Consider the following 23,244-nt stretch of genomic DNA (forward strand, 5'->3'; position numbering starts at 1 on the left):
CCACGTCTGCCTCAGCGTTTATAAAACTCCCCCCAGTTGCTGTTTTACAACGGGAGCTGGGCAGAGGGTCCCGCTGGGCGCAGGCCCCCGCATCAGGCTCAGCTCGGGGCTGTGGCCTGCTGTCCGGTGCCAGGAAGCTGGTCAGCGCTGGCGGGCGCAGGCGTGGAGGTCCCTGCTCTCTCCAGGCGGCGCAGGAACAGTTCATAGCCCGAGGCCAATCCCGGGGCCGTGGCTGGTGGTAGGAGTTGATTCAGGCCCTTGGAAAGTGGCCGGGGACCAGGTCAGCACGGCTGCAGCTCCACAGGCAAGGGGAAGGAAAGCAGAAGATGCTGGAACCATCAGCAAGGAGGGGGATTCACAGTTGTGCTGCTGGGGCGAGCTGATGTCTTCCCCGGCGGCCTGCTCTGCCTGCACGCTCGTGCTGCCCACAGCGTGACAAGGGCGGAGGGAGGCCTGGCCAGGGCAAGACAAACTGAGCTCACGTGTTCCTTGCTTGAAAGGGCTAAAAACTCATGCAGGCAGTGGAGCAAGAGGTCAGTGCGTGGAGGGGCGAGGGCAGGGTGCTAGAGGGTCGAGTCGGCGTCAGCCCTGGGAGGAGACGATGGGACGGCTGATGGTGCTGTTCGTTGTCATGGCCGAGAGCTCCCATCTGTAACACCAATGGGATACACTGAGAGAAAGCACAAACACAGTGTCCGGGGCTGGAGCAGCTCTGCTGCACGTCAGCCTCAGCTGTGTCCCTCAGACAAAGCTGCGCACAGCACCAAGGAGGGGCCCAGGCAGCCCTCGGCCAGAGCTGGAGTGCCCCAAGGACGGGAAGCACCCATGGGGTGACCTCCCAGCAAGGCAGGCAATACCTGATGTCGTGGGGAAGGCAGGACTGGTCCAGGCTGTACTGAATCACTGCCAGCTTACACAGCGTCTTTAGACTGGGGCCTGCGGAAAGAGGGCAGTTAGCCACAGCAGTCCTCCTCTGGGCACTGCGGGGGGGTCCGGGCATCCTGCAATCCGTGCCCTAGGAAACAGGGCAGAGTGCCCCGGCCATCCCTCTGAGAGGCAGGGCAGGGTGTGCACCAGGGACAGGCTGGAGCGGTTTTCCGTGCTCCCACAAGAAGTGCGTGAGAAGGAGCATACGAAGAGCCCTGAGCGCAGCTCAGGCCTGCAAGCACAGCTGCTTCTCTAGCTGGTCTGCCTTAAGCCACGTACACCAGCCGGAGACAGCTGCCTGGCTCCGAGAGGCAGGCGCCTGGAGCAGGACAGGGGACGGTGCTTCACAGCGGGGCCGGCTCACAGGGCACCTTGTGGTGAGAGGCGCAAGCGGGGCGGGGAGTGCTCACGTACTGAAGTCGAGGATGTAGAGATCCGAGTGATCCATCAGGTCGAATTCATCACCCATTCCCTCCTCTGGAGATGGGCTGCAGAAGCCAAGCAAAGTGCGTCAGTCACTGCCAAAACGCTTGTACACCAGTTTAGGGTCCCTTGGGCTCCCCAAGGGCTGAGCAAGCCCAGGGTAGTTCCTGGCCTGCCTGCCCCATGCAGGGACCCTCTGACCCCTCCTGCCCCTCTGCTTCCCCCAGCAGCACCCAAAGCCACCGCTCTCCCAGCTCCTCGCAGAGCAGGCAGGGCTGCCTGGCTGGCCCAGCTCCAGCAGTTGGGCAGAAACACACACCGTCTCCTCTGCGAGCCACAGCAGGGGATGGGGGAGCTGCCTCCTCCTCGCCTCACCTGTTTCTGTTACTCTGCTGCACCTCCAAGCACAGGTCCCACTCTGCAGGGAACAGCCCCTTTCCCTTCTTGTACATTGACTGGCCTCTGGCTGGTTTCACGCTCCTCCTTCCCCAGAAACCTCCCAAACCGCTCTCCAACAGCTGAGCAACCCTGGGGCCTCCCCCAGAACTGTGGCACCCACCCTCAGGGCACAAGGAGGGTGCTGGCAAGCAGCTGCCGCCAGAGCTGAGGCTTGTTTTGGGGCTTTGTTTGCTCAGCAGTTTCAGTGGATCTGACCCTCCAAAGAGCTCCACGCAGGGAGGCAAAGCTGAGCCCCGGGATGAGGCTGGAGGACTCTGAGCAGGCTGGAGAAGGGACGTTACAGCAGCTCCTGAAGGCAGGCCTGCTTGCACAAGCATCTGTCCTGCTCTTTGTGTGACAGAGGCCCCACGGGCTGCCTGCAGCAGACTGGCATCACCTGGAGGACCCAGTGCACTGCTGGAGACTAACCAGCTTCACGGCAATGCTGTTTCATGGAAGGCTGCCCTAGTAACATGTTAGGAAACACATACAGATCAAACTACCTGGGCAGGCAGCGGTCAGCCCATCCCTAGCTGGCCCCAAACACCACACGGAGCAGCATGACACAGCCCACACCACATCTTTTTACAGACCCCAGGCCAGCTTCACCTCACGGCCAACGGGAGGCAGGCAATGGGAAGTACAAGGATTTGGGAGAACATCACACAGGACAGGCATCTGATCTAGGAAGGATCAGATGCCACACAATGGCACAGTACAAAGTCCAAAAAGCTGCGCTGGTGTCCCCAGTGAGGTAGGCGAGAGAAGCTGGATACCCAAGAGGACTTTTTGCAAGGCTCTCTAGTTGTGCTGCAGGGCCACAGATCATGGGAGCCATGACTTATCTCCAGAGATGGTAGGCAAGCTCAGCAAGTAGCTAGTGGCCATCCAAATTTTCTGCAACCTGGAGAAGCAACAAAAGGAGCCATGTGCTTCAGGCAACACTGCTGTGCTCTCCCTGCCCACCTCAGCTCTAGCTTCCAGGGCTGCATGAAACATCTGCAGACTGCCACATGCTATATGTTATAAGTCACGCCATGGAGACCTGTAAGCCAGATCCTCCTGTCTGTAAGCTCTCGGAGGCACCGATGCTGCTGGGGACAGAGGCAGCATGCACTGTACCACACTGCCGCAGCACTGCAGCGGGCTGGAGTGTGATAAGCCAAGCTGCCTTCTCCGAGGACAATATGGAAGGTGCTTTGCAGAAGTTCAATTTTTTCTACAGAGGAGTGAAGGGAGCAGCAGAGAATAAGCACCTGAAGCAGATGCCGAGGTCTTCACCTGGTTTAGTGACAGCTTTTTGCCCTCTTTGTCTGCAATAGCCATACGTACCTGCTGCATTAGCACACTCTCCAACAAAAACCCACAGCTGAGCAACCTGCAGCCAGGAGAACATTTATTTTATTAGCTTGCATTCCTCTGACTAGGCCAGCAGCTGGACTGCTTTTGGGTTCTGCTGCATGAGATGAAGTTGTGTGCCAAGCACAACAGCGCAAGGTTTGAAACTGATTCTGCCCAGCCAGATGCTGTTCATCACTCCAGTTCTCTCGTGGTTAAGATCTACGCAACTATTTCAGCACGGCCATTGAGATGTTGTAAGAGGAGTGTAGAGAAAGCAGCTAGAAAACATCTGCATGGCAGCACAAGCACAGACATTTCTCAGTCTGACCACAGGAATCGCTGTGGGCTCCAGCCACAGCTCCCTGGTTGTGCCAAAATGGGGACAGCATTTCAGAAGACTGTAACTGAGCATGTGTCAGGCACTGATCAGTGCGGCAGTCGTTTTAAGCCAATCCCAATTTGCTGATACTCCTGTTTTATGTTGGTCCTGGAATGCTAGCGAGGAGCTATGACTTCAGGCCTTTCTAGGGAACAGACAGCCTCACCTATGGTTCCCTGCCTCTGCGGTCTCGATGGAACAGCACCTGGGACACCGGTGACTGCATCCCCCAGCACAGAGACCAGCCTGTCCTGGAACAGTCGTGCTTGGACCAGGGGAAAGCACTCCCATGGCTGATGGTTGTTTGGAGAATTTGAAAGAAAGGAAAAGTGTTTTAAGTCCTGCTTTAGTTTGCGACAAGGCAGTTTTGTGTGTCCTCACTGCTTAGCTGGGACCTCATGCAGTGACTTCTCACCCCAGTGTCACTTGCTTCCCCACCTTTGGCCTCACACCTCACAGGACATGAGACAGTACCTGCCCCCCCCGGTCCCCATAACCCCAGCACAAACTGCAGGGCACAGCTCGCTGCTGGCAGAGAAGACCTGTGGCTGATGGGTCCCATCTGCCCGGAGACAGGCCAGAGCCCCTTTAATTCCACCCTTGTGCGCTCACCATGCCACAATCTAATCTCACATCCACGTCACAGGAAACCCTAGACCATCCCTTATCTTTCAAAGGAAAGCCAGCAGGCACCACATCTGTGGTTTTAATCACCAAGCTGCAAGCAGCTAGGGAAAAGCCTGGAGTTCAAGACCAGGAGATCCACAACTCCCAGACAGCAGGGTGCAGGGCACCCCTTGGCCAGCCAGAGCCCAGCAAAACTGCTCGTTCCAGCTGCACAGCAACTCGCTGTGTTGGCAAATGCTCTTGGGCCCTGCACCAAGCACCCAGTGAGAGCCCCTGCTCCCTCACCGGAGCCAGGCATTTCTAAGCCTTGTCAGGGAAAACCCAGCCTCAAGCCAAACCTGGATCAGCATCTGTTCAGCTAAACTCTGTTTTATAGCATTCCCTCTCCCCCTCGTTCTCCCTTGTGGATGGTCTCTGCATGCTGAAGTGCTGGTGGCTTTGGAAGGAAACCAGACCAGGACCACAACTGTGACACAGCTAACGGGAACACTGAGCTTAGCGCTACATGGCTTCCTGGTCACTGAAATGGGACACAAGTGACAGGATCGCTGCTGGCCACAGTGAGAGATCGCAGCTGGGGCAAAAAGACCAGGCTCTGGGCAGGACTACAAAAGAAACAGCATTTGGATGCCACAGGAGCAGGCAGCCTGCAGAAGTGCCTCTTGAACAGCCTACAGTGTACGTGAATCCCGTACGGGACGGCAGGGCACGAAGGGGTTTTGCCTGCCTGTCCCCCCAGTGCTGCTGCCCAGCAAGCTGAGCCTGCCAGCTCGTCCTCCAAGGAGCCCTGCCGGCTCGTCCTCCAAGGAGCCCTGCCAGACCCCCCCCTCCCCCTGCCCGGGCAGGGGGCACGGGTCAGGAGGCAGACCGCAGGGAGTTCTCCATTACAACGACTTCCTGGAAAACTTCTTATCTCACCAGGCAGCTCCAAAATACACCTGATAACTGTTACAGGAAGCGGGGACAGTCCCCATCCCCCCGTCTCCCCCTTCCCCAGCCTGCAAGACCCTCCCTCCAGTCCAAGCAGGCCGCATTCCTGGCTGCCAGCAGCTCTTCCTATCCCACACTAGTGCTGAGGAACTGGCTTGCACTGGGGTTGAGCCTGGATTAAGGAACAAGTTGAGTACTGAAGTCGTTCAGTAAAGAAGACAAGGTGCTGCTGCGTTGCCTGGCAGAGATGGACCAAACTCCAAAAAGCTGATGCCAACTTTGTTGTGGTTTGCTAGCATTTCCTAGGAATGCCTAGGTTTAACATCAGAGTTCAGCTGCTGCTGCAACACAAATCCACTGGCAGCACCCGAGAGCATCCAAAACTGCCATCAAGCCCTACCAAGCCTTCTGCCGTGCAGAGCAGCACCCAGTATCTGTCGAGGAGACTGGATAAACTCAGCAGCTCTGCATACCTCACCTGCACTGAGCACTCCCTTGCACACACACACAGACAGCCGACAACTAGGCGCACACCCCCGCGCTCCTGGGGCCTGAAGGCCCTTCGCTCCGTCACACACTGGTACGGTGTCCTGGTTTCAGCTGGGATAGAGTTAATTTTCTTCCTAGTAGCTGGTAGAGTGCTGTGTTTTGGATTTAGGATGAGAATAATGTTGATAACACACTGATGTTTTAGTTGTTGCTAAGTAGTGCTTACACCAGTCAGGGACTTTTCAGCTTCCCCTGCTCTGCCAGGTGCACAAGAAGCTGGGAGGGAGCACAGCCAGGACAGCTGACCCAGACCGGCCAAAGGGCTATGCCGTACCCTATGATATCGCACTCAGTATATAAACTGGGGGAAGAAGAAGGAAGGGGGGGACATTGGGCATGATGGCGTTTGTCTCCCCAGGTAACTGTTATGTGTGATAGAGCCCTGCTTTCCTGAGGATGGCTGAACACCTGCCTGCCCATGGGAAGTAGTGAATGAATTCCTGGCTTTGCTTTGCTTGTGCGCGCGGCTTTTGCTTTACCCATTAAACTGTCTTTATCTCAACCCATGAGTTTTCTCACTTTTACTCTTCCGATTCTCTCCCCCATCCCACCAGGGGGGAGTGAGCGAGCGGCTGTGTGGTGCTTAGTTGCCGGCTGGGGTTAAACAGTGACATACGGTCAGTCCATCAGCAGAACCTGCCCTGCCTTGTCCTCTGCCCCAACCTGTCCTCAGAAGTATCCCCAAAAAGCCGCTGCCAGGGTCCCAGAGAAAGCCCCAAAGCTTTCCAAACCATGTGGAGGGCTGAAAGCATTTTCAGGTGCCTCTGCAAGGTAGATGCTGGCAAACAGGCCTGTGCTCCAGAGCTGCAATTTGTCATTCCAGACAGTATAGAGCGTGTCCTGGTGATGGGCCACTTCCTTTCTTTTAGCAGCTGTTAAGGCTCTTGGCCACATCCAGCCGCCCTGCACCCTGACAGTATCACTTCCAGTGTTTGACAGCTAAATCCTTAACACCGGCTCCCTTTTGTGAACGGAAACTTTGCTAAGGAACACTGGCACAGAAAGGAATGTTGTCTTGTGGTGTGTATGGGCTCCTCAAACAACTCCCAGCTGAGCCAACATCCCACTGCAGCTTGGCAGACACCACGCTTGCCAACAAAAGAAAGGAACTCTGGTGGGAGAAGCAGGGCAGCAGGCAGGGGAGGATAAGTCAGTCTGAGGTCTGCTACAGCACAGCGGACTAGGATACTTGTCCTTCTGAAGGCAGGATCTCCTCCCCACTCCCCACCACCTCTTTCACAGAAAGCTTGACTGCTGCACAACCCCTCCTGAACAGCATGTTACATACTTCTGCCTCTGCTTGTACAAGGCGGCTTGTCACCAGGTGCTTTACAAGCTCACACGACAACTTCAATCTCCCCCTTGCCTTTTTCCAGAGGAGCCCTGATCTACACGATTTCTTACGCTTGTATGGCAGATGGACAATTGCCATGTGCCTCTAAAGCACATGGGACTACAGCATGGGGCAGAGTGTGGGGGGACACTGTGCTGAAAGGAACAGCAAACCCTCTCAGGGAGCCACCCCACACAACTCACCTGGTGCCTCCAAAGAGAATGATTTTGTCCCCCACTCTGCAGCAGCACTGCCGGCGTCGAGGACACGGGCCTTTCCCCTTGGGCTCAATCTTCCTCCAAGAAAGAGAAACTAAGGGGTGGAAAAGAGTGCACCAGCTTGTCACAAAAGCCTGGCCAAGACCCAGGTATAAGCAGGTTATGGATTTAAACAGATGACAGCAAAACTGGAGGCTCACTGCCCCACAGGCACTGCCTACCCAACATCCACCCTCCCTGTTGACCTCCTCTTCTTGCTAGCAGCAAAATGGTGCCCTTCCGTAAGGTTGTGACGGAAGTGTCACTTAGATGCCAGGCACAGCCCTGGAGCTCTGCCTGCTGAGATGGGAGTTGCAGGTCGAGACCTTTCACTTGCAGAGCCTGAGCGCCAGGACCCACGGGCTGCCACAGCAACAGGTCGGACATCACAGGGAGCTGTATAGGGCAGAGCTCCAGGAGCAGGCAGCCTCCCTTCCCCAGCACCCTGCTGCCGTCCGCATCTGGAGGAAGACCCAGGAACCAGCTCCATCTGCTGACAGCCACTGTGAATGCAGAGCATCCTCGCAGTGGGGAGGCTGCTGGGACAGCCTGGTTGTGGGAGCATGGGGAACTGAACCAGATGGAGAAGACAGCAGCCTTTGTCCTTGGTGCTCTCTGTGGCAAGGACGCAGGGGGGTGATTAATCGCTAATGCACAGCACTGAAACCTTCAGGAGCTCTCACACTAGCTCGTAGATCAGCTTGGGGAACAGCAAGTTGGCTGTTCTCAGGTAACTATGCAAAGCAATTAGCAAACAAAATCAGGCTATTGGGCAGTGAAAAGCACCTGAGGACCCCAAAACAGCTCACGTTTGACTGATATTCAGGGTACTAGCTCAAGAACCACCCCTTCTGCTGCACAGTTTGACGTGGTACCAAGAGAGTGCGGTACAGTGATGCTGCAGCTCAAGTTGAGAGGTTTCCCCAGCTATGGTCTCTCACTTCTCTAACCCCATTGCTTCCCCATGTCTTCTTTTCTGCCAACACTTCTGCATATTTGAGAACAAGAGAAAGATTTTCCAACCACCCTTTGATTACCTGTTTCTTTCAGCAATGCTTCCTTTCCCACTTTCTAACTGAGATTTGGAGACAGTCTGAGGAGGAACGGGGGTCCCGAGCACAGCAGCAAGTTCCTGTCAATGCTGGCAGAAGAGCCATTTCCCCCAGGCAGGCTCCTAGCCTTGGAGAGTACGCTCATTTGAGCATTCACACCCTTGAGGGCCTTGAGCACTATCACTGCAGCAAGTTAAAAGCATAAATACCTGGATTGAATTTCCAGAGGTCGTGGAAGTGTCTGTTCAGGCGTGCGTTGTAGCCACCAAATACATATAGCTCCCCATTGTAGCTGACTGTGGGGAGTAAGCACAGACATCAGTGTGCCACCCAAGGTAGAGCCCAGCAGGACCCTGTCCCAACATCAAACACAAAGCAAAGTGGTGCTGGTTATCCACCTTTGCGTGCAGGGCTACGCGCAAGGCTTTTATGGCGGGCAGCAGCTTTCCGTAGAAGCCAGGCTCCGTGCACCCCTTGCTAACCCGCATCTCCACCCAGCGGACCAGACACCCCTCCTGAGGCAGGAATTTCCTTCCACTGTCCTCCTCTCTCAGCAGACCCACACTCACATGCTGAATGGCTCCGCCGACCTTCAGGGAGCACTGCAGTTGGAGGGGAGTCCAGCCAGGAGTTTGTTTCTGTATCAAATACTTTAATGCGGTTACAGTAGATCTCATTGTTGGAGTGAAATGGCCCAAAACGATCAGCTCTGCCACCAAATACATACATCTTTGTTCCAATGATGGTAGCTGAATGGAAGTCTCTCCAGCGAGCTGGTGTACCCTGCAGGGACAGAGCAAAACAGAACAAGAGAAAGAATGCAGATTACCCAGGGAGATGACACATCTTGATGGGGAAGTTGAGGCGGCTGCCTTCTCCTGGAGAACTTCCCTTCCTGCAGATCCCAGCCACACCAGACAGAAGCTGTGAGACAAGTGTGAGCAGCTACCCCAGCAAACAGCAGATACGAGACTTCCTCCACAAATTGGAGTGAATAGCAGGCACTTACCTTGGCAGAGATTAAGGTCCACATCATGTTTGTGGTGTCCAGTTTATGAATATCGTTGGAAAAGCAGTCAGCCTGGAAGACAGCAGGGCAGCCTGGTTACAAAGGAACTGAGAAGCCTGGTCACATCTGGCCCTAGGAAGGACGCTGTCCCTGGAGCATCCCTTTGGAGTCAGTACTTTCTAAGAGACATGGTGCTTGCTCCAAAATGTCAGGCTAGGCAGCACACTTAACAAGAAGCAGGCAAAGCCCATTTCTCCTCAAAGGTGTCCTGTCTCTCCCTGCAGCTTTCCCATTTATTCGGTGCTCAGTTCCTCCCCCCAAGGCTGTCCCACACATAATATGTACATTCACAGCAGAACCCTGCCTCCGCTCCATGCAGCGACAGAAGAGAGGGGCACTAACGGGACTCAAACTGGCTCTGCTAAGGCCACCTGATGAGTCAGAAGCTAAGATGACTTCTAGGAAGCTAACATCCAGGAGCAAATACAGTCAGGGTTCTGAGGATCCCACAAAACTCATCTGCAGCTAGCTGCGTGGAAGAGCCTGCATTCGCACGAACAGCACAGACCCCTGCTCCTCCAGGCAGGGGAGACAGCAGCGAGACAGCTACAGGCTTGTTTGGTCTTCGTTAAAAACAAGCCACGTTTGAACTGCTCCTGCTGCTGTAATTAAGATCATGGATTTGGCATGCTACTGTCCTCAGAAGAGGGGGAATAACCCAAGGACTGCCATAACAGAGCCCCAGCTTTCTTCCAACTAAACAGATGTGATTTTGCACAGCTTTTCTGGAGCCTGGTGATAGGCTGAAATGATATTTACCCGCTTCTTAAGATCGGAGCATAAGGATTTGCTCAAAGGAGCATTAGGCACGCTAACAGCTAGTGCAGGATGACCTTTGGCTCAAGATATTCTTCATGGGAGGGCAAGCAAGTGTTTGCTGGAGGGGATCAGCAAGATGTGAGAGCAGGAACAGAATACAGGGAACATGCACCAGGTTAGGACAAAACCTCACAGCAACACTGCAGACATTGGAAAGTGATTTTTCTGTCTCATTTCTCAGCCAAATTAAAATAAACGCAGATCAATATATATTTATTAAAGATGTTATGCAATTATCGATCTAAATTTGGCTGAGAAATGAGACAGAAAAAAAGAAAATATATATTTTTGCCTCTATATATCTATATGTTTTGGGAAAGAAAAAAAAAATCCACCCTTTTTTTTTTTAGGCCTACTATCCCAACCATCTTCTCTGCAAAACAATGAACATAACCTGGGTAATTAATGCCATAACATTGCTGAGTTATAAAATGAAAGCAACTATGGATACAAATATGCCCCTGTATCCTGCCTCTACCAATGTCCGAGGTAGGAACACCCTCTTTCCTAGGGATCGCTAAATAACAGCTACAGAGACTACTCACCAGCTGTTCGTAGCCTCCAAAGATAAACATGCTCTTTGCCAGGACACAAGCTGAGTGCCCATCTCTGGCTCCTGGGACCATTCCAGACACCTTTGGCGTGAACCACTTGTGCGTGTCTGAAACAAAACAGGAGGCAACGCTAAGAAAATACAGTAGCTGTTGGGATGGGATAGCTCTTTACTACCGTTCTTCATTTCCAAGACAGAAATTCTTCTCTTTCACACACAGCACCTGCTTCTCTGGAGAGGCTGCAAGCTCCTTCAGGCGAGGCTACCTGCCTGAGCCTCCGCAGAGGGGCACGGTGACAGAGGTCTCAGCTCCTGGGCACGACCGCTGACTCTGTCTGACCTGACAAACAGCTCACATTTTAAGTGTGAGTAGTACAGTGCTGCTTGAGCAATGTTATTTTTATTGAATCTCTTGCAAAGCCTACTTGTGAGTCACTTATCAACTCCACATTTACAGTTTCAATTACAATGAAGCAACGATGCTAAGTGGCTCAGCTGACCTCATGGCGTGGAGATGCTGACTGACTGAGGAAAAACAGCTCTCTCAAATCCAGGCAGAAGTCACTTAACCACAAGCTCACCACATCAACAGAGCTGCTGTGCACATCCCCACCTCTGCAGGGCAGCTCTCCCTATCTTATCTGCTCCTCTTGGTACACTCTCATCCCCCTTCAAGGGGAGCCCTTCCTCTCTCGCCACCCTTCACGTTTCCCTTCGCACTGCTCCACGCGTGAGCCTGCACCAGCCAGATTCAGCCCCTTAGCCCGCACGCTCCAGGGGTTGGCTTGATTTAGGGGAGGACTTTAAATCCAGCCAGAGCTGTTCACCATGCCAGGGCAACGTGGAGCCAAGCCAGCGACTCGGTGCCAAGCGCAAACAGGCACCTGTCCCCAGAGCCCAGAGAGGCACAGATAAGCCTCGAGGCAGCAGGCGACATTCCCTCCCACCCTCCCTACCTGCTGCGAGCTGCCAAGAGCAGTGCTTATTTCAGGAAGCTGTAATGTTGGAGCCAAAGCAACATTCTTCACGAGGATAACTCCTCTGAACTTGGCCTGCGGCCACAGCTATCCACCTAGGCTCCAGCTGGAACCACACAAAGGGTCTTGCAAGGTCAACAGCATCCCTGAGCAGCCTCTAGTGAGAAAGTTGCAGCGGCTATCGAGTTCCTTTCCTTCATGGGGCTGCTTCCAAGCCCAGTCACATGGTAGCAGCAAGAGTTCACCCAAGCGCAACACATCAAATTAGAGATGGAAAAGACCTCCACTTGTGATCTGCTTGGCACCCCCGGGGACAAAATTGCACTCGGCCAGGGCTTTATCCAGCCTGATGCAACTCCTACAGTGGAACTTACACCACAGACATGGGACTGCGACTGCCAGCCTCACTTTCCAGGGTTGGCAGGGAACAGGCACAGCGTGTACGGACAGCTGCAGAGCGTTTGGACCAGGACTGAATTCTGGCCTTTCCGTTAATTTTCACTTAATGCTAAAGTGCTGGAGTTGGCAGGGAGACCAGGCAGCTCCCACTACAAGGCCTCTGCATAGGCAGAGGTTTACTGGTGGCTTCCCAGCAGCGTCTGTCAGGGGAAGGGGGAAACCTTGTGCCCAGAGAGCAGCTCCAGCTTGGGAGACATTTCTTGGCAAAGAAGGGGACCCATGACCAAGCACCAGAGCAAGCAGTTTCCTTGCAAGTCCAGCAAGCCAGTTACTGGTCAGTATTTAGATGGACTTGCCTCCAGAATCCAGATGTAATCCCTTCCTTTCCTGACACTCCTGTCCACCCAGTTCCTGATGGTGCCTGTTCTCCCCAGGTGCTCCAGCAGCACTATGGAGAAGCCAACAGAAAGGCTCAAGGAGTTTATCCTTTAGGTTTATCTAACTCAACTCATGCCTTCCCTTATTTTGCCATCCTGTCCCTGACTACTTCTATGTTTTATTCCTCACTCTCCTTCATGCTTTCAGAAAGAAGGATCACCCTGGAAGGGAATCACAATCCTTCAGAGCTCTAGCCCCTTCTTGCTGCAACCTTCAGCCACAGTTAAGGAATAATACGTCACACAGAGAGAATGCTTCGCCTGTAGTTACTATCAGAGAGAGCACATAAAGCTGACAGAAAAATTAAAACCAGTTTGACTATTAGACAAGATCAGTAATCTCTGTTCAAAGGCTTTTACAGAGAGTCAAGTTTGCAGACACACTGGCCACCCTGTTCTCCCCTTCTAAACCTGCTGAAACAGCCAGCAACACCAATTCCCCATTTGCAGCATTTCCTCCAGACTGTCACTTTGCAGAGAGACTGAGGGACAGGAAAACAAGTTAGGGAGCAGCGTGTGGGGCAGAGAGAAGGTCTCATCAAGAGCAGTTGTGACAAGGAAGACTGAGAAGCTGGAACTTACTGACATCAAAGGCATAGAGCACGTTGCAGGCTCCCTCAGTGTCGTTGCGACCACCCCATATGTAGACGGTGTCGTCTATGAGCACTGCTGAGTGCCCATACCTCATGTAGGGCACCTCTCTCACATGGTCTCGGCTGTTTGTCCACACTGGAGGCAGCTTGATCCAGCGCAGAGACACTGAAAGCACAAGTTTGAGCCCATGTCAAATCCTCAGCCCGCTACACGTCCTCACAGGTCACAACCCACCCTGCGCAGTGCTTTTTTCACCCTATGACAAGGTGCAGAAGCAGTCTAGTAAGCAAGACAAAGCTGTGTCTGGCCATGAGTAGTAGGTAGTTAAGGACCACGGAAGCATTCCAAAGTTCTCCACAGGACCCCGTCGCAGGTGAGACTAGAGGAAGTACCGGAGGACCAGAGGACTCTGGACAGAAGTATGGCTAAAAAAACCCCAAAAAACAGGGAAAATAAGGAGAGGAAAAAGAAAAAGTCCAGAGGTGATAATGAGTGCAGATACTACTTCAGGCTAGTGACATTTTTGAAGAGACTCAAAGCTGGAAGAATGGGCAGCACAGGAATAATTCACTGCAGCAACATGCAAGGGGACACACCTGAAGGCATCATTTGAACTTGCTGCAGTGCAGTTTAAGTAAAGCAACACAGCAGCTTTGCATGAACAGGGTTTGTTCGCTTCTGTTTTGTTTTTTTAAACTCTAGATAGCTGTCTGTCTCCTTTACCCCCATCCATACCCGAGTTCTCCCTGCTAACCTTGTGTTACTAATAGGAGTTCCTTGTGATTACAGGTTCTCCTTCCTGGCGGCCTGTATGTCACGTTCAGCAGTAGCCAGAGTAGTCAACAGGTATTACAGGGTTTAATGACAGTGCAAGAATCACAGTGAGTGTTACTTGGCCATTACAGAACAGCACCCAGACACGCTCCCTCTACCACACACACAGCCTCCAGTTTTGTTTTCAACACGGAGACAACACAAAACATAGCAGAAAACAGTCTGCAGTTCCCCTGAAATACTAACACAGGGAAAGGGTCAGGCATCTTAAAGGGTGATCACCTATCCCAGAGGCAGAAAGGGCTTCCCTGAGGAAGCACAGCCAAAGCTAAAGTCAAGCTAGATGGATGTTTCCTACCTAAAACAGAGTCTTTCTCTTTGGAAGATTGAGAGGGATCATTCAAAATCTGGTATCTTGGCTTTAGCACTGGAACCTGGCAATGCTAACTGGACAAGGGCTTGGGAAGCCAGTGTCGTCTCTCACGTGGTGGCTGCAGCATCATGACACTAATATCTGGGAGTGGTAAGAAGGGAAGACAATGCAGGAGCATTCCTTTGGGCATGGTAATGATGCTTCCACCGTACGAGCGGTGCTCTACTGGCACGTTTTACAAGCTACAACGTTGAACTGTCTTGAGTGTGAGAGTCCAGTCTCTCTGGGTAGAGAAGAATGTCTTTGTTCACAAGATCCTGAGCTACGCTCCCTTCTACACTGCGAGCAGGTCACCTTGGCAGCCCTGTGTAACCAATGCCTTTATCCACTCCTGCACAAGTCAGACTTCTCCACAGTCAGATTTAGAGCAGTGAATTCATTGCATCTTACAGACAAACTAGTTTTATCTACATGCCACGTGCGTGTTAGGAGAGCGTTCAGCGTGCTGTCCAGTCTGCAAAACTGGTCATTGCTTCTCTGCTCTCGTCTCTGTTCAGCTGGACCCATCCAAGCACCTGTGCAGCTTTTCAACCACCTGCCTAATCATAGGGAAATACTTCATGGACCAGCTCAGTAACCTCTTCAGTTCAAAGAGCACTGAATCAAGAAATACAGCCTCTCCCAGCACAGTCATGGCTCCAGTTCAGCCTCCTGACAGATACTGGCTACCCTACACAAATGGCTCCAGCTCCAGCTGCTTTTCTAAGCCACATTGTGAATCTGCACGATAGCTGCTGCCAAAATGGGAAAGCCTCCATCCTAGCCACATGCCCCTGCTGACTCCATCGTGCCGGCAGTGGTTGTCAGCTGCCCCCAGAGGGAAACAGCTCAGGAGTCTAAACCCGGAGGCTTAACTGAGCACACTGGCTCCCACCCTACCCCTTCCACACTAGGGGCAGCTGAGCGCGGTCACGCTGCAAACTGGATGGGGGACCTGAGCCAGCTAAACATTGCCTCTTTGCACCTAGTTGAGTTAGTATTCATGGAGAACAAGGACAAAATAAGCCGTTGGCTATGTGGTTACTTCTAGCAAGTCCTTATCCAGACTGCTGAACTACAGCCCCTCTGTGCCCTGCCCCTGAAGCTGAAAATACAGGGCTGCACAAGGGAAGAGGTGCCCATCGACGCTGGTAACTTTTTTGGAGATTAGAGTCAGACAGCACATACAGTGTTATTATACACATGTTAAGCAGCAGTGGGCAAGAAAAATAATAACCGAGCACAGCAAGCCACTCCTCCATGCACCACAAGGACATATTTACCTGCATTAAAAACATGGACGTCAATCTGCCGCAGAGTCTCATAGTCTTCTCCAGAACAATATCCGCCAAAGGAATAGACCTTGTGCCCGACGGCCACGGCCGCGTGGTTCACCCTCCGCGGCCCACCTTCCAAGTGCACTGCCCACCGTAGCATTCCTCTCTGCAAGCCAGACAGTCTTCAGGGCCCCCAGCGCCACAGCCGCATGCTTCCTGGGCCACCGCGATGTCACCTGGCTCTGTAACACAGACAGAATGCTAAAACAACACGATCCATCTCGCAGGTCTTCCTATCTTCCTTGAATGCCAGCTACAAAGGTCGCATTGCTGTATCCTCATTCATCTGCCTCCCAAGTGGATATCTCCCCTGGGGAAGGAGACACACGGCAGGTACCGTAACCTGAGCAAGGCTCGGAAGAGCAAGCAGAGATGCCCTCGCATACAGAAAACAACTTCAGGGTGGCCGTACAGGCAGCCCAAGCCAAGCACCTTTAGTGAAGGCAGCTGAGTGCTGCACGCTCAGCCGTGCCCTGGTCATGTACACATCCCGTACATGCCAGAACAATTTGTTCACATGAATGAAAACACACAGCGAGAGCCAATTGTGAAGGTGAAAAGAACAGAGCCAGAGGGAAGAGAGCGTGCTCTTTGGATCGGTCGTGAGAAACAGCAGAGGAAAATATTAAAAAAACCCACCCAACAAAAACCCCCCAAAGAACCACCGCCCCATAAAGCAACTGACTCCCCGGTACAGGGGTGGACTACAACACCAGCATTTGGACTCATTGATTTGAGCACTAGGGTCCAGCTTAATTAAACACGAGAGAACAGAAACCCTCTAGTCTGGGGAGAAAGCTGGTTGCTAACGGTCAGAATAAGGCCTTTTTCTCCCACAGCAAATCCAGGCATAACTATGAAAATTTTGTAACATCATATCTCAGTTAAGAAACTGATATGCTTCATGCTTCAAACAGATGGCTTAGATCAGCTCTTAGAGAAGTCACCACAGCTGATTTTTGCAGAGATTCTCCTTTGGATCTAAGGATCTTGAGGCACACTCCCGCCTGGGTGCTTCTGAAAAAGTGGGTCAGTTCAATTCTTTAAGTTTTCCCCCAGCTGAAAAACAGCCATTAGAAGAGACGTCAGTGTTTCAGACAGCCTAAAGAAAATTATCTTTTTTTACTGCTTGGTTCTAGCTTCTTGGAAGATGAAGTCAGCGCGCTCCCACCCCACAGCCAGTTTTAGCATTTGCAGCACACAAAGAAATTTGCGGATGCCTTAGAACGAGGACTAAAATCCCTACGCGTTTTCTCTGTCCCTTTTCTTTTTGGAAAGTAGTGAGTTTTCACAAGGAGAACTTTCCTCCTGTTTAACGTTTCTGAAGTAGCTGGAGAGCAGCAAGAAGGGGCAGCGCCATGCTGCTCTGCTCCATTTGGCCTCCCCCGGCCCTTCAGCCAAGCGGGATCACCGCTCACAACCAGGCGCTTGTAGGGCCCATCAGCAGCCGGATCACCGCAGCCTCTGGCCCACCCGCGCACTCCCATTTTATCCCCACCCAAGGAAAGAGCCAGAGATGCCACCCAACAGGGAGCTCCTGGCATGGAGCAGAGCTCAGGCTTCCCGCTCCAGCCATGCATACTACAGACAGTTCAAAAGCACCCAGAAACCAGTCGCCTCATTCCAGAACTCTTAATCTCAGCAAAATTTGACTAATTTCTTTTTAAAGTTATTTGTTTTTCAAGTTGTTCCAAAATAGAGACTGGCAGCCAGAGCATGCTCTGTACCTGAAAGGTACCGCAACAGGACATGTGCAAAGTCCGAACAGAGAGCATAGAATCATAGAATCGTTCAGGTTGGAAAAAACCTTGAAGATCATCAAGTCCAACCACTAACCTAGCACTGCCAAGTCCACCACTAAACCATGTCCCTAAGCACCACATCTGCCCGTCTTGTAAATACCTCCAGGGATGGGGACTCAACCACTTCCTTGGGCAGCCTGTTCCAATGCCTGACTGCCCTTGCAGTGAAGACATTTTTTCCTACTATCCAACCTAACCCTCCCTTGGCACAACTTGAGGCCCTTTCCTCTCGTCCTATTGCTTGTTACTTGGGAGAAGAGACCGACTCCCACCTCGCTACAGCCTCCTTTCAGGTAGCTGTAGAGAGCAATGAGGTCTCCCCTCAGCCTCCTCTTCTCCAGACTAAACAACCCCAGCTGCTCCTCACAAGACTTGTGCTCTAGACCCTTCACCAGCTTCGTTGTCCTTCTTTGGACATGCTCCCACAGTCTTACTTGTGACAGATGAGCGCAGACCAAGGAGTCCCTCCTGCGAAGCCGCTTCTTCCTCCAGCGACCACTGTAACCTAAATTGTAGTCAGCAACCCAGAAAGTCACATCAAGCTTTTCTTCAGCAGAGCAGCTCCAGAAGGGCCCAGGAACAGCCCCCCTCTGCTACAGCCCATGCTTCACCATATATCTGGGACCACCCCAAATTCAGATCTAGAAGGTTTGGTTTTTGTTTTTTTAAGCCAGGCAGCAGCTCTTGTATAAGTCCTCCACAAAGCTACAGAATAGATGAGTTTCCATGGAGACCACCAAAGTCACCTTTCAGGCTATTTTGAAGGCTTCACATATCTAAATCTGTTTCCTGCCTCAGTCATGAGTTATCACTGAAAAATCTAACCAATATTTTCCTCAAAATCGCTTCTTGGTTAAGTGATTCTGTAAGAGACTCCTCAAGTTGCTTAACTGGACTTTATCACCAGTGTCAATATTTTCCACACCCTTAAGACTGAGCCCGATCCTGGAAGATTAAGAGGATGAACTGTACTTCCAAGTTCTCCACTGGGCTCCTCCTGGGGTAGAGGAGCACAGCAGCCCGGCGTGGCAGGCAGGCATCGTACCAAGCCGCTTGCCTTTTTTGCCAGAAAGGCTGGGAAAACTCTTCTTCACCCTCGGGAGTTCACTCGAGCCCTGTGCCGAGGAGCACGTTGCTGCCCGAGCAGGATGCCGGTCCTTGCACTCCAACAGGAGCCGGCCACCTTGCCTGAACAGCTTCATAATTAAGATTAGTCATAGGAACGCAGGAAACGAAGGCTGCACGTCCTAAGAAGTTAATCTGGTCAATTGAGAGGCAGCAGCTCAAGGCCCAGCTGGTTACACTGTAGGAAATGATGTTGATGTTGTAGCAACAATGCTGCAATGTTGTTTCCTACAATTACAATTACTGGGAAAGATTTTTCCCAGAGATCAGCCCTTCCCAGGAGGCAGGCGGTTGTACGCAGGCCCGGGGCAGTGGTGGGGGTGACGGGGTTGAAGTTGGCTGCACTTCGCCTTGGCTCGGGATGGGGACACCCCATCAGAGCACATGCAAAGCCGAGCCAGCACAGCCTCTTGCTGCCGCTCGCCAGACCCGGGGCAGGCAGAAACACTCATTCCCTTTATGAAAAGAAAACAATTGGAAGCGTGAAGCGATCCTTACAGGGTCGTATATTAAAAGGCAAAGGAAAACGAAGGATTTAAAAAGCTGTCAGGGTTTTTCCAAACGCGAGTGCTCTTCTCTACACTGTAATAAAGACATCCAACCAGACTCCATCTTCCTCTCCTGCCACTGGCCACAACCCTACCCCGAAACCGTCACAACGTCTTCCCGCCTTTGCCAAGCGCTTTTTCTCCCCTTTTTGGCCACACACAGGTCCACCCCCCACACCCCCAGCCCCCTCTCCCGAGGACCCCCACTCCTCCCCACGCCTTCTGCGTCCGGCTCCAGCCTCTCTCCTCTCCTGCCTTTTTTGGAAATCGTTTCATTAGAGCCGTCTTCTGCCCCAAAGTAAATTTTCCTCCTGCAATCCCCCTCTCTGCAAATATGAGTTAAACACATTTCTTGAGAAAAAAGTTATTTTCTGCCCTACAACCATGCACGCTGTTAAGTTCCATTTCAGGTTTTGATTTCCAATGATAATTTTAATGATATAAACGAGGACATAAATACACCACTCTCCAACCTCATTCCTAGGAGGACTTCTTAATAGGAGGCATTAATACACTTGACATTAGGCAGTGTGCCTTAGATTTCTTTAAAGATTACACAGGACACAGCTCGGGGGGAGAGGGGAACAGCAAAATCGACATGAAACAATTTACTAACGATTTCCCCCAACGGTACAATATTAAGTCATGCAAAATACATACTGTGATTTCTCATTTAGGGCACCAGCAACAGGGATGTAGGCCATAAAACACAGAAATATTGACAAGACAGAGGCAAATTGGACCGGAGGGCACTGGCTGCAGGAGGCGGTACACGTCCCAGCTCAGGCAAACCAGGTGCTTTTTCACTCTGCACAGCAAACCAAAGGGACAGTAAGCGACACTAACATTCATCATGGATCAGAGGAAGGGCTTTCACACCACAGAAAAATTAAGGTTGAATCGTTTAAATCAGAGAAGCTACTGCTACTGCCGAAAACCAGCAGGGGAAGGGGAGGCCTGCCTTCCACGTGGATTCATGCAGACACTGAGCTGAGCGTGCGTCCCTTTTCTGGATCCTGCTGAGCCACCCCTCTCCTCCCCAGAGCTGCACCTCTTACAGAGCAGCCTCTGCAGTTCATCTGTGCCCACAGCAGAAGCTGGTTGAAGGTCTGAGGAATCTCTTTGGCTGATTCAGCACATCCAGCCGGAATCGTGCCCCAACGGCCCCAGGAACTATGACTGTAGACTTACAGAGACCAAAAAGCTCCATGAAAAGAAGCACAAGTTTCTTATACAGCGAGAGATTTTCTAGACGAAACAAAACCAAAGAAACCGCACTCCCACGCGCTCCGTTAGCTTGGCATACGCTCGCACACCTTAGATCAGGAAGCTCTGGCTGCCTCTCTTCCCCCAGCCTCAGCCGGGAAAAGTGACGTGCTGAGCATCCCGACCACGTGCACGCACGCATTCGGGGGCTCCTTCGCAGAAGGGCGCACGTGCTTCTGTTCAAGCCACCGCTTGCTTTCACTGACACACGTGTCAGCTCCCCGCTTCACCTCTCCAAAAACTAATAGATCTTTTCGATTCGTTTTGCACTCACACGGGCGGCAATCACGCGATCTTCACAACTCCCCATTTCCCTGGTCTGGCATAACCTATCCAGAGGTACAGTCGAGCACAGAGAATGCAGAAAAATTTGGGTCGAAACCCTGGTATGTCCTGCCGTTAATTGCCAGGAATAAGAACGTTTCTAAAAATGAGGTTACACTTTACCTACTGTGGAAGCACCTGATGCTGATGATGCTGGAAATTAAGTGACCACAGCAATGAGTTGTTCCTGTGCCACTAAGCACAGGGAGGCTAAAATTAAAGTGCTCAAAATAACCTGCTGTGGTCCCACAGAACTGCCTGGAGCCCTTCCCTGACCGTGCACAGCACCACGAGCCCAGGTACATGCTCCCAGAGTAAGTGGTGCAACACGAGCCATGGGGTGGCCGCAGGCTGGCTCTGTCGCTGCGGTCAGGCGTGACCCCTGGCCACAAGTGGTGGCTCACAAGTCTCTAAGCAGAGAAATAGCTACGGACGTCCTTCAGCACCTCCCTCGTTCTTCATCAGCGCTGACAGCCAGCAAAGGGAATGCAGCCATTCACCCGGGGCATTTCACTGCTAAGCAAGGGAACAACCAGATTTTAAGTCAGCTCTGTGTTCTTCGAATACAGCACCTATAGACAACACCCCCAAATCTCTGGCTCCGCCGTTGTCTGAAGATGCACATAATGCCTGAAACAACCTTCATCCTAACTGCCCCAGCTTACACCTAACAAGAGTCTACCAGCACAGCATATAGCCACCGGAGATCACCAGAAAAAAACACTCAATCATTTCTCACTAGCATACCTTCCAAACCTGTTGTGGGGACCTGAGCAAAGTGGCATAGATGGGAGGGGGGGGAAAAAAAAGTAATCATGGTTTTTACAGTCAGATTTTTCAGCTGTTTGTTCTAGAGTTTCTATTTTCAATCCCTACAATTAATATGAAAACATTTAATTTGAGATAGAAAGCTACGGACCATCTCCCAGTACAGCAGCCAGACAACAATCTTAGTACAAAAATACATATCCTTGGATCCGCTTCTTTGCGCAAAGAGAGTTCACTGGGCTGCCTCATTCCTCTATGCACACAGAAAGAAACCTAGAGCCATTCCTGAAAGCTGCTCAGATTAGCCTTGCTGCAGTCAATTCCCCCAGCAACGGGGAGAAACCCAGCAGAAAGCGGGCTCGCTCCGTCATCCCCCCCGAAATACAGCACCACCCCAAGCAGAGCAGCCCTACTGCCCCTGCAAAGTCGCTCCGGAGAGCAAATCCTACCGTGTGGCTGCCTCAGTCCCGTCTCCCAAAAGATGCCAGCCACAAGGTTTAGTAACACTTAAAATAGCCCAGCCAGCTCGCAGCAGTCCATATAGACAGTTCTATTTCAAGCACATCCAACTTACTGTTAGAGATAGCACGAGAACAACCCGCTTTCTTCGCTCGTGCTTGACATTTATCTGATGCTTTGACTATTTATGCTAAGGCAGTGTGAAATTGCAAGCTTGCACATTCAGCAGCTTGGGCGCTCGCAACGCCAATTCCAGCACCAGTAAACCAGACGGTGCTAGAACGGCCCCTGAGCTTGTTAACCGAGACCGAGCTGGAAGCTCGCGTTGGACACGGGAATCGCAGACCACGCTGCTCAGGCAGAAATTTATTCCCTGCAGACAGCAGCACCGCCTCTTTATCTTTGCCCAAATATTTGGCCCGTGGCTGACTGACTGCTGCCCAAAGCCCGCTGAGCCGACCTCTCGCCTTGCCTCCCGAAGCCCACCGCCGCTTCTCTGCGGGCGCGCCGAAGCTTCCCACATGTTCCTTCGCCCCCTCTCCCGCCAGGGATTTGCCTGGGCCTCTGGCTACCGTCAAGCTGTTTCTGCCGTGCCCAGGGCAGCCCTCGGGAGGGAGGGAGGAGGCTCAGGGAAGCCGAGGCGATGACAGCTAACGTGGCGTTTCACGCTTCACGCAAAACCGCCCCGTTTTCTTCCCCGGCACCTGCCGTCGCACCGGCGCCGGCACCCTGCGGGCAGACCAAGGCGGCCGAGCCCGGGTGGAAGCCGAAAGGGGCTGAAGCGGCACCCCCGGCCGGCGGGATGGAGGGGGAAGGCCCGGCGGCGGCCCCGGACCCGCCAGCCCGGGGAGGAGCGGGGGCGGCTGCCCGCCCCCCCCCCCCCCCCCCCCGCGCCCCCAACCGCCGCCCCGCAACCGGCGGCCGAGGGCAACCGGGGAGGGCGGCGGCCCCGCGCCCCCGGCCCTCACGGAGGGGCTCGGCGACAGCTCCAGCCCCCCCCCGCCCGCCACCGCCGGTCCCCGGCACCGGCGCGGCCCCGCCGGCTCCCCGCTCCGACGGCCGGTTCCTCTCAGCGCCGGTCCCTCTCAGCGCCGGTCCCGTACCTGGCGGCGGGAAGGCGGCCCAGCAGCCCCTCTCCGACGGCCGCGCCCGCCGCTCCCTGGGACTTGTAGTCCGGCGCCGCCCCGCCCGCCCGGCCCCGCCCGCCCGTGGACCGCGGGCGCCCTCCCCCGCCGGGGCGGCACGGCCCCGCGGGGCCCGTCCGGGGGTGCCGGGCCCAGGCCCCCCGCTCGGGGGTGGCCCCTGCCCCGCCCCGCCACGGCCCG

At 53.1% G+C, this 23,244-nt stretch overlaps 1 protein-coding gene across 5 annotated transcripts; it reads right to left on the minus strand.

Moving 5' to 3' along the window:
• On the minus strand, positions 1-23,177 carry KLHDC3 (kelch domain containing 3). Of its 5 annotated transcripts, none has more exons than XM_087776645.1 (11): positions 23,023-23,177; positions 15,574-15,809; positions 13,093-13,269; positions 10,690-10,805; positions 9,266-9,337; positions 8,826-9,039; positions 8,466-8,552; positions 7,151-7,259; positions 1,342-1,415; positions 858-936; positions 1-649 (listed from the first exon to the last, which is right to left on the minus strand). In XM_087776645.1, exons 2-11 carry the CDS (start codon positions 15,725-15,727, stop codon positions 583-585), a joined length of 1,149 nt encoding a protein of 382 aa, XP_087632771.1. In that variant the 5' UTR covers positions 15,728-15,809; positions 23,023-23,177; the 3' UTR covers positions 1-582. The 5 variants fall into 5 exon arrangements, with proteins under 5 accessions (XP_087632771.1, XP_087632772.1, XP_087632774.1 ...); XM_087776646.1 differs by lacking the exon at positions 23,023-23,177 and adding an exon at positions 21,910-22,717; XM_087776648.1 differs by lacking the exon at positions 23,023-23,177 and adding an exon at positions 19,763-21,872.
• Between the last annotated feature and the right edge of the window lie 67 nt (positions 23,178-23,244).

This window comes from Nipponia nippon, unplaced genomic scaffold, assembly GCF_047370975.1.
Source record: "Nipponia nippon isolate SJK-2023a ecotype South Korea unplaced genomic scaffold, ASM4737097v1 scaffold_4, whole genome shotgun sequence".
In the NCBI taxonomy this organism is placed as follows: Eukaryota; Metazoa; Chordata; class Aves; order Pelecaniformes; family Threskiornithidae; genus Nipponia; species Nipponia nippon.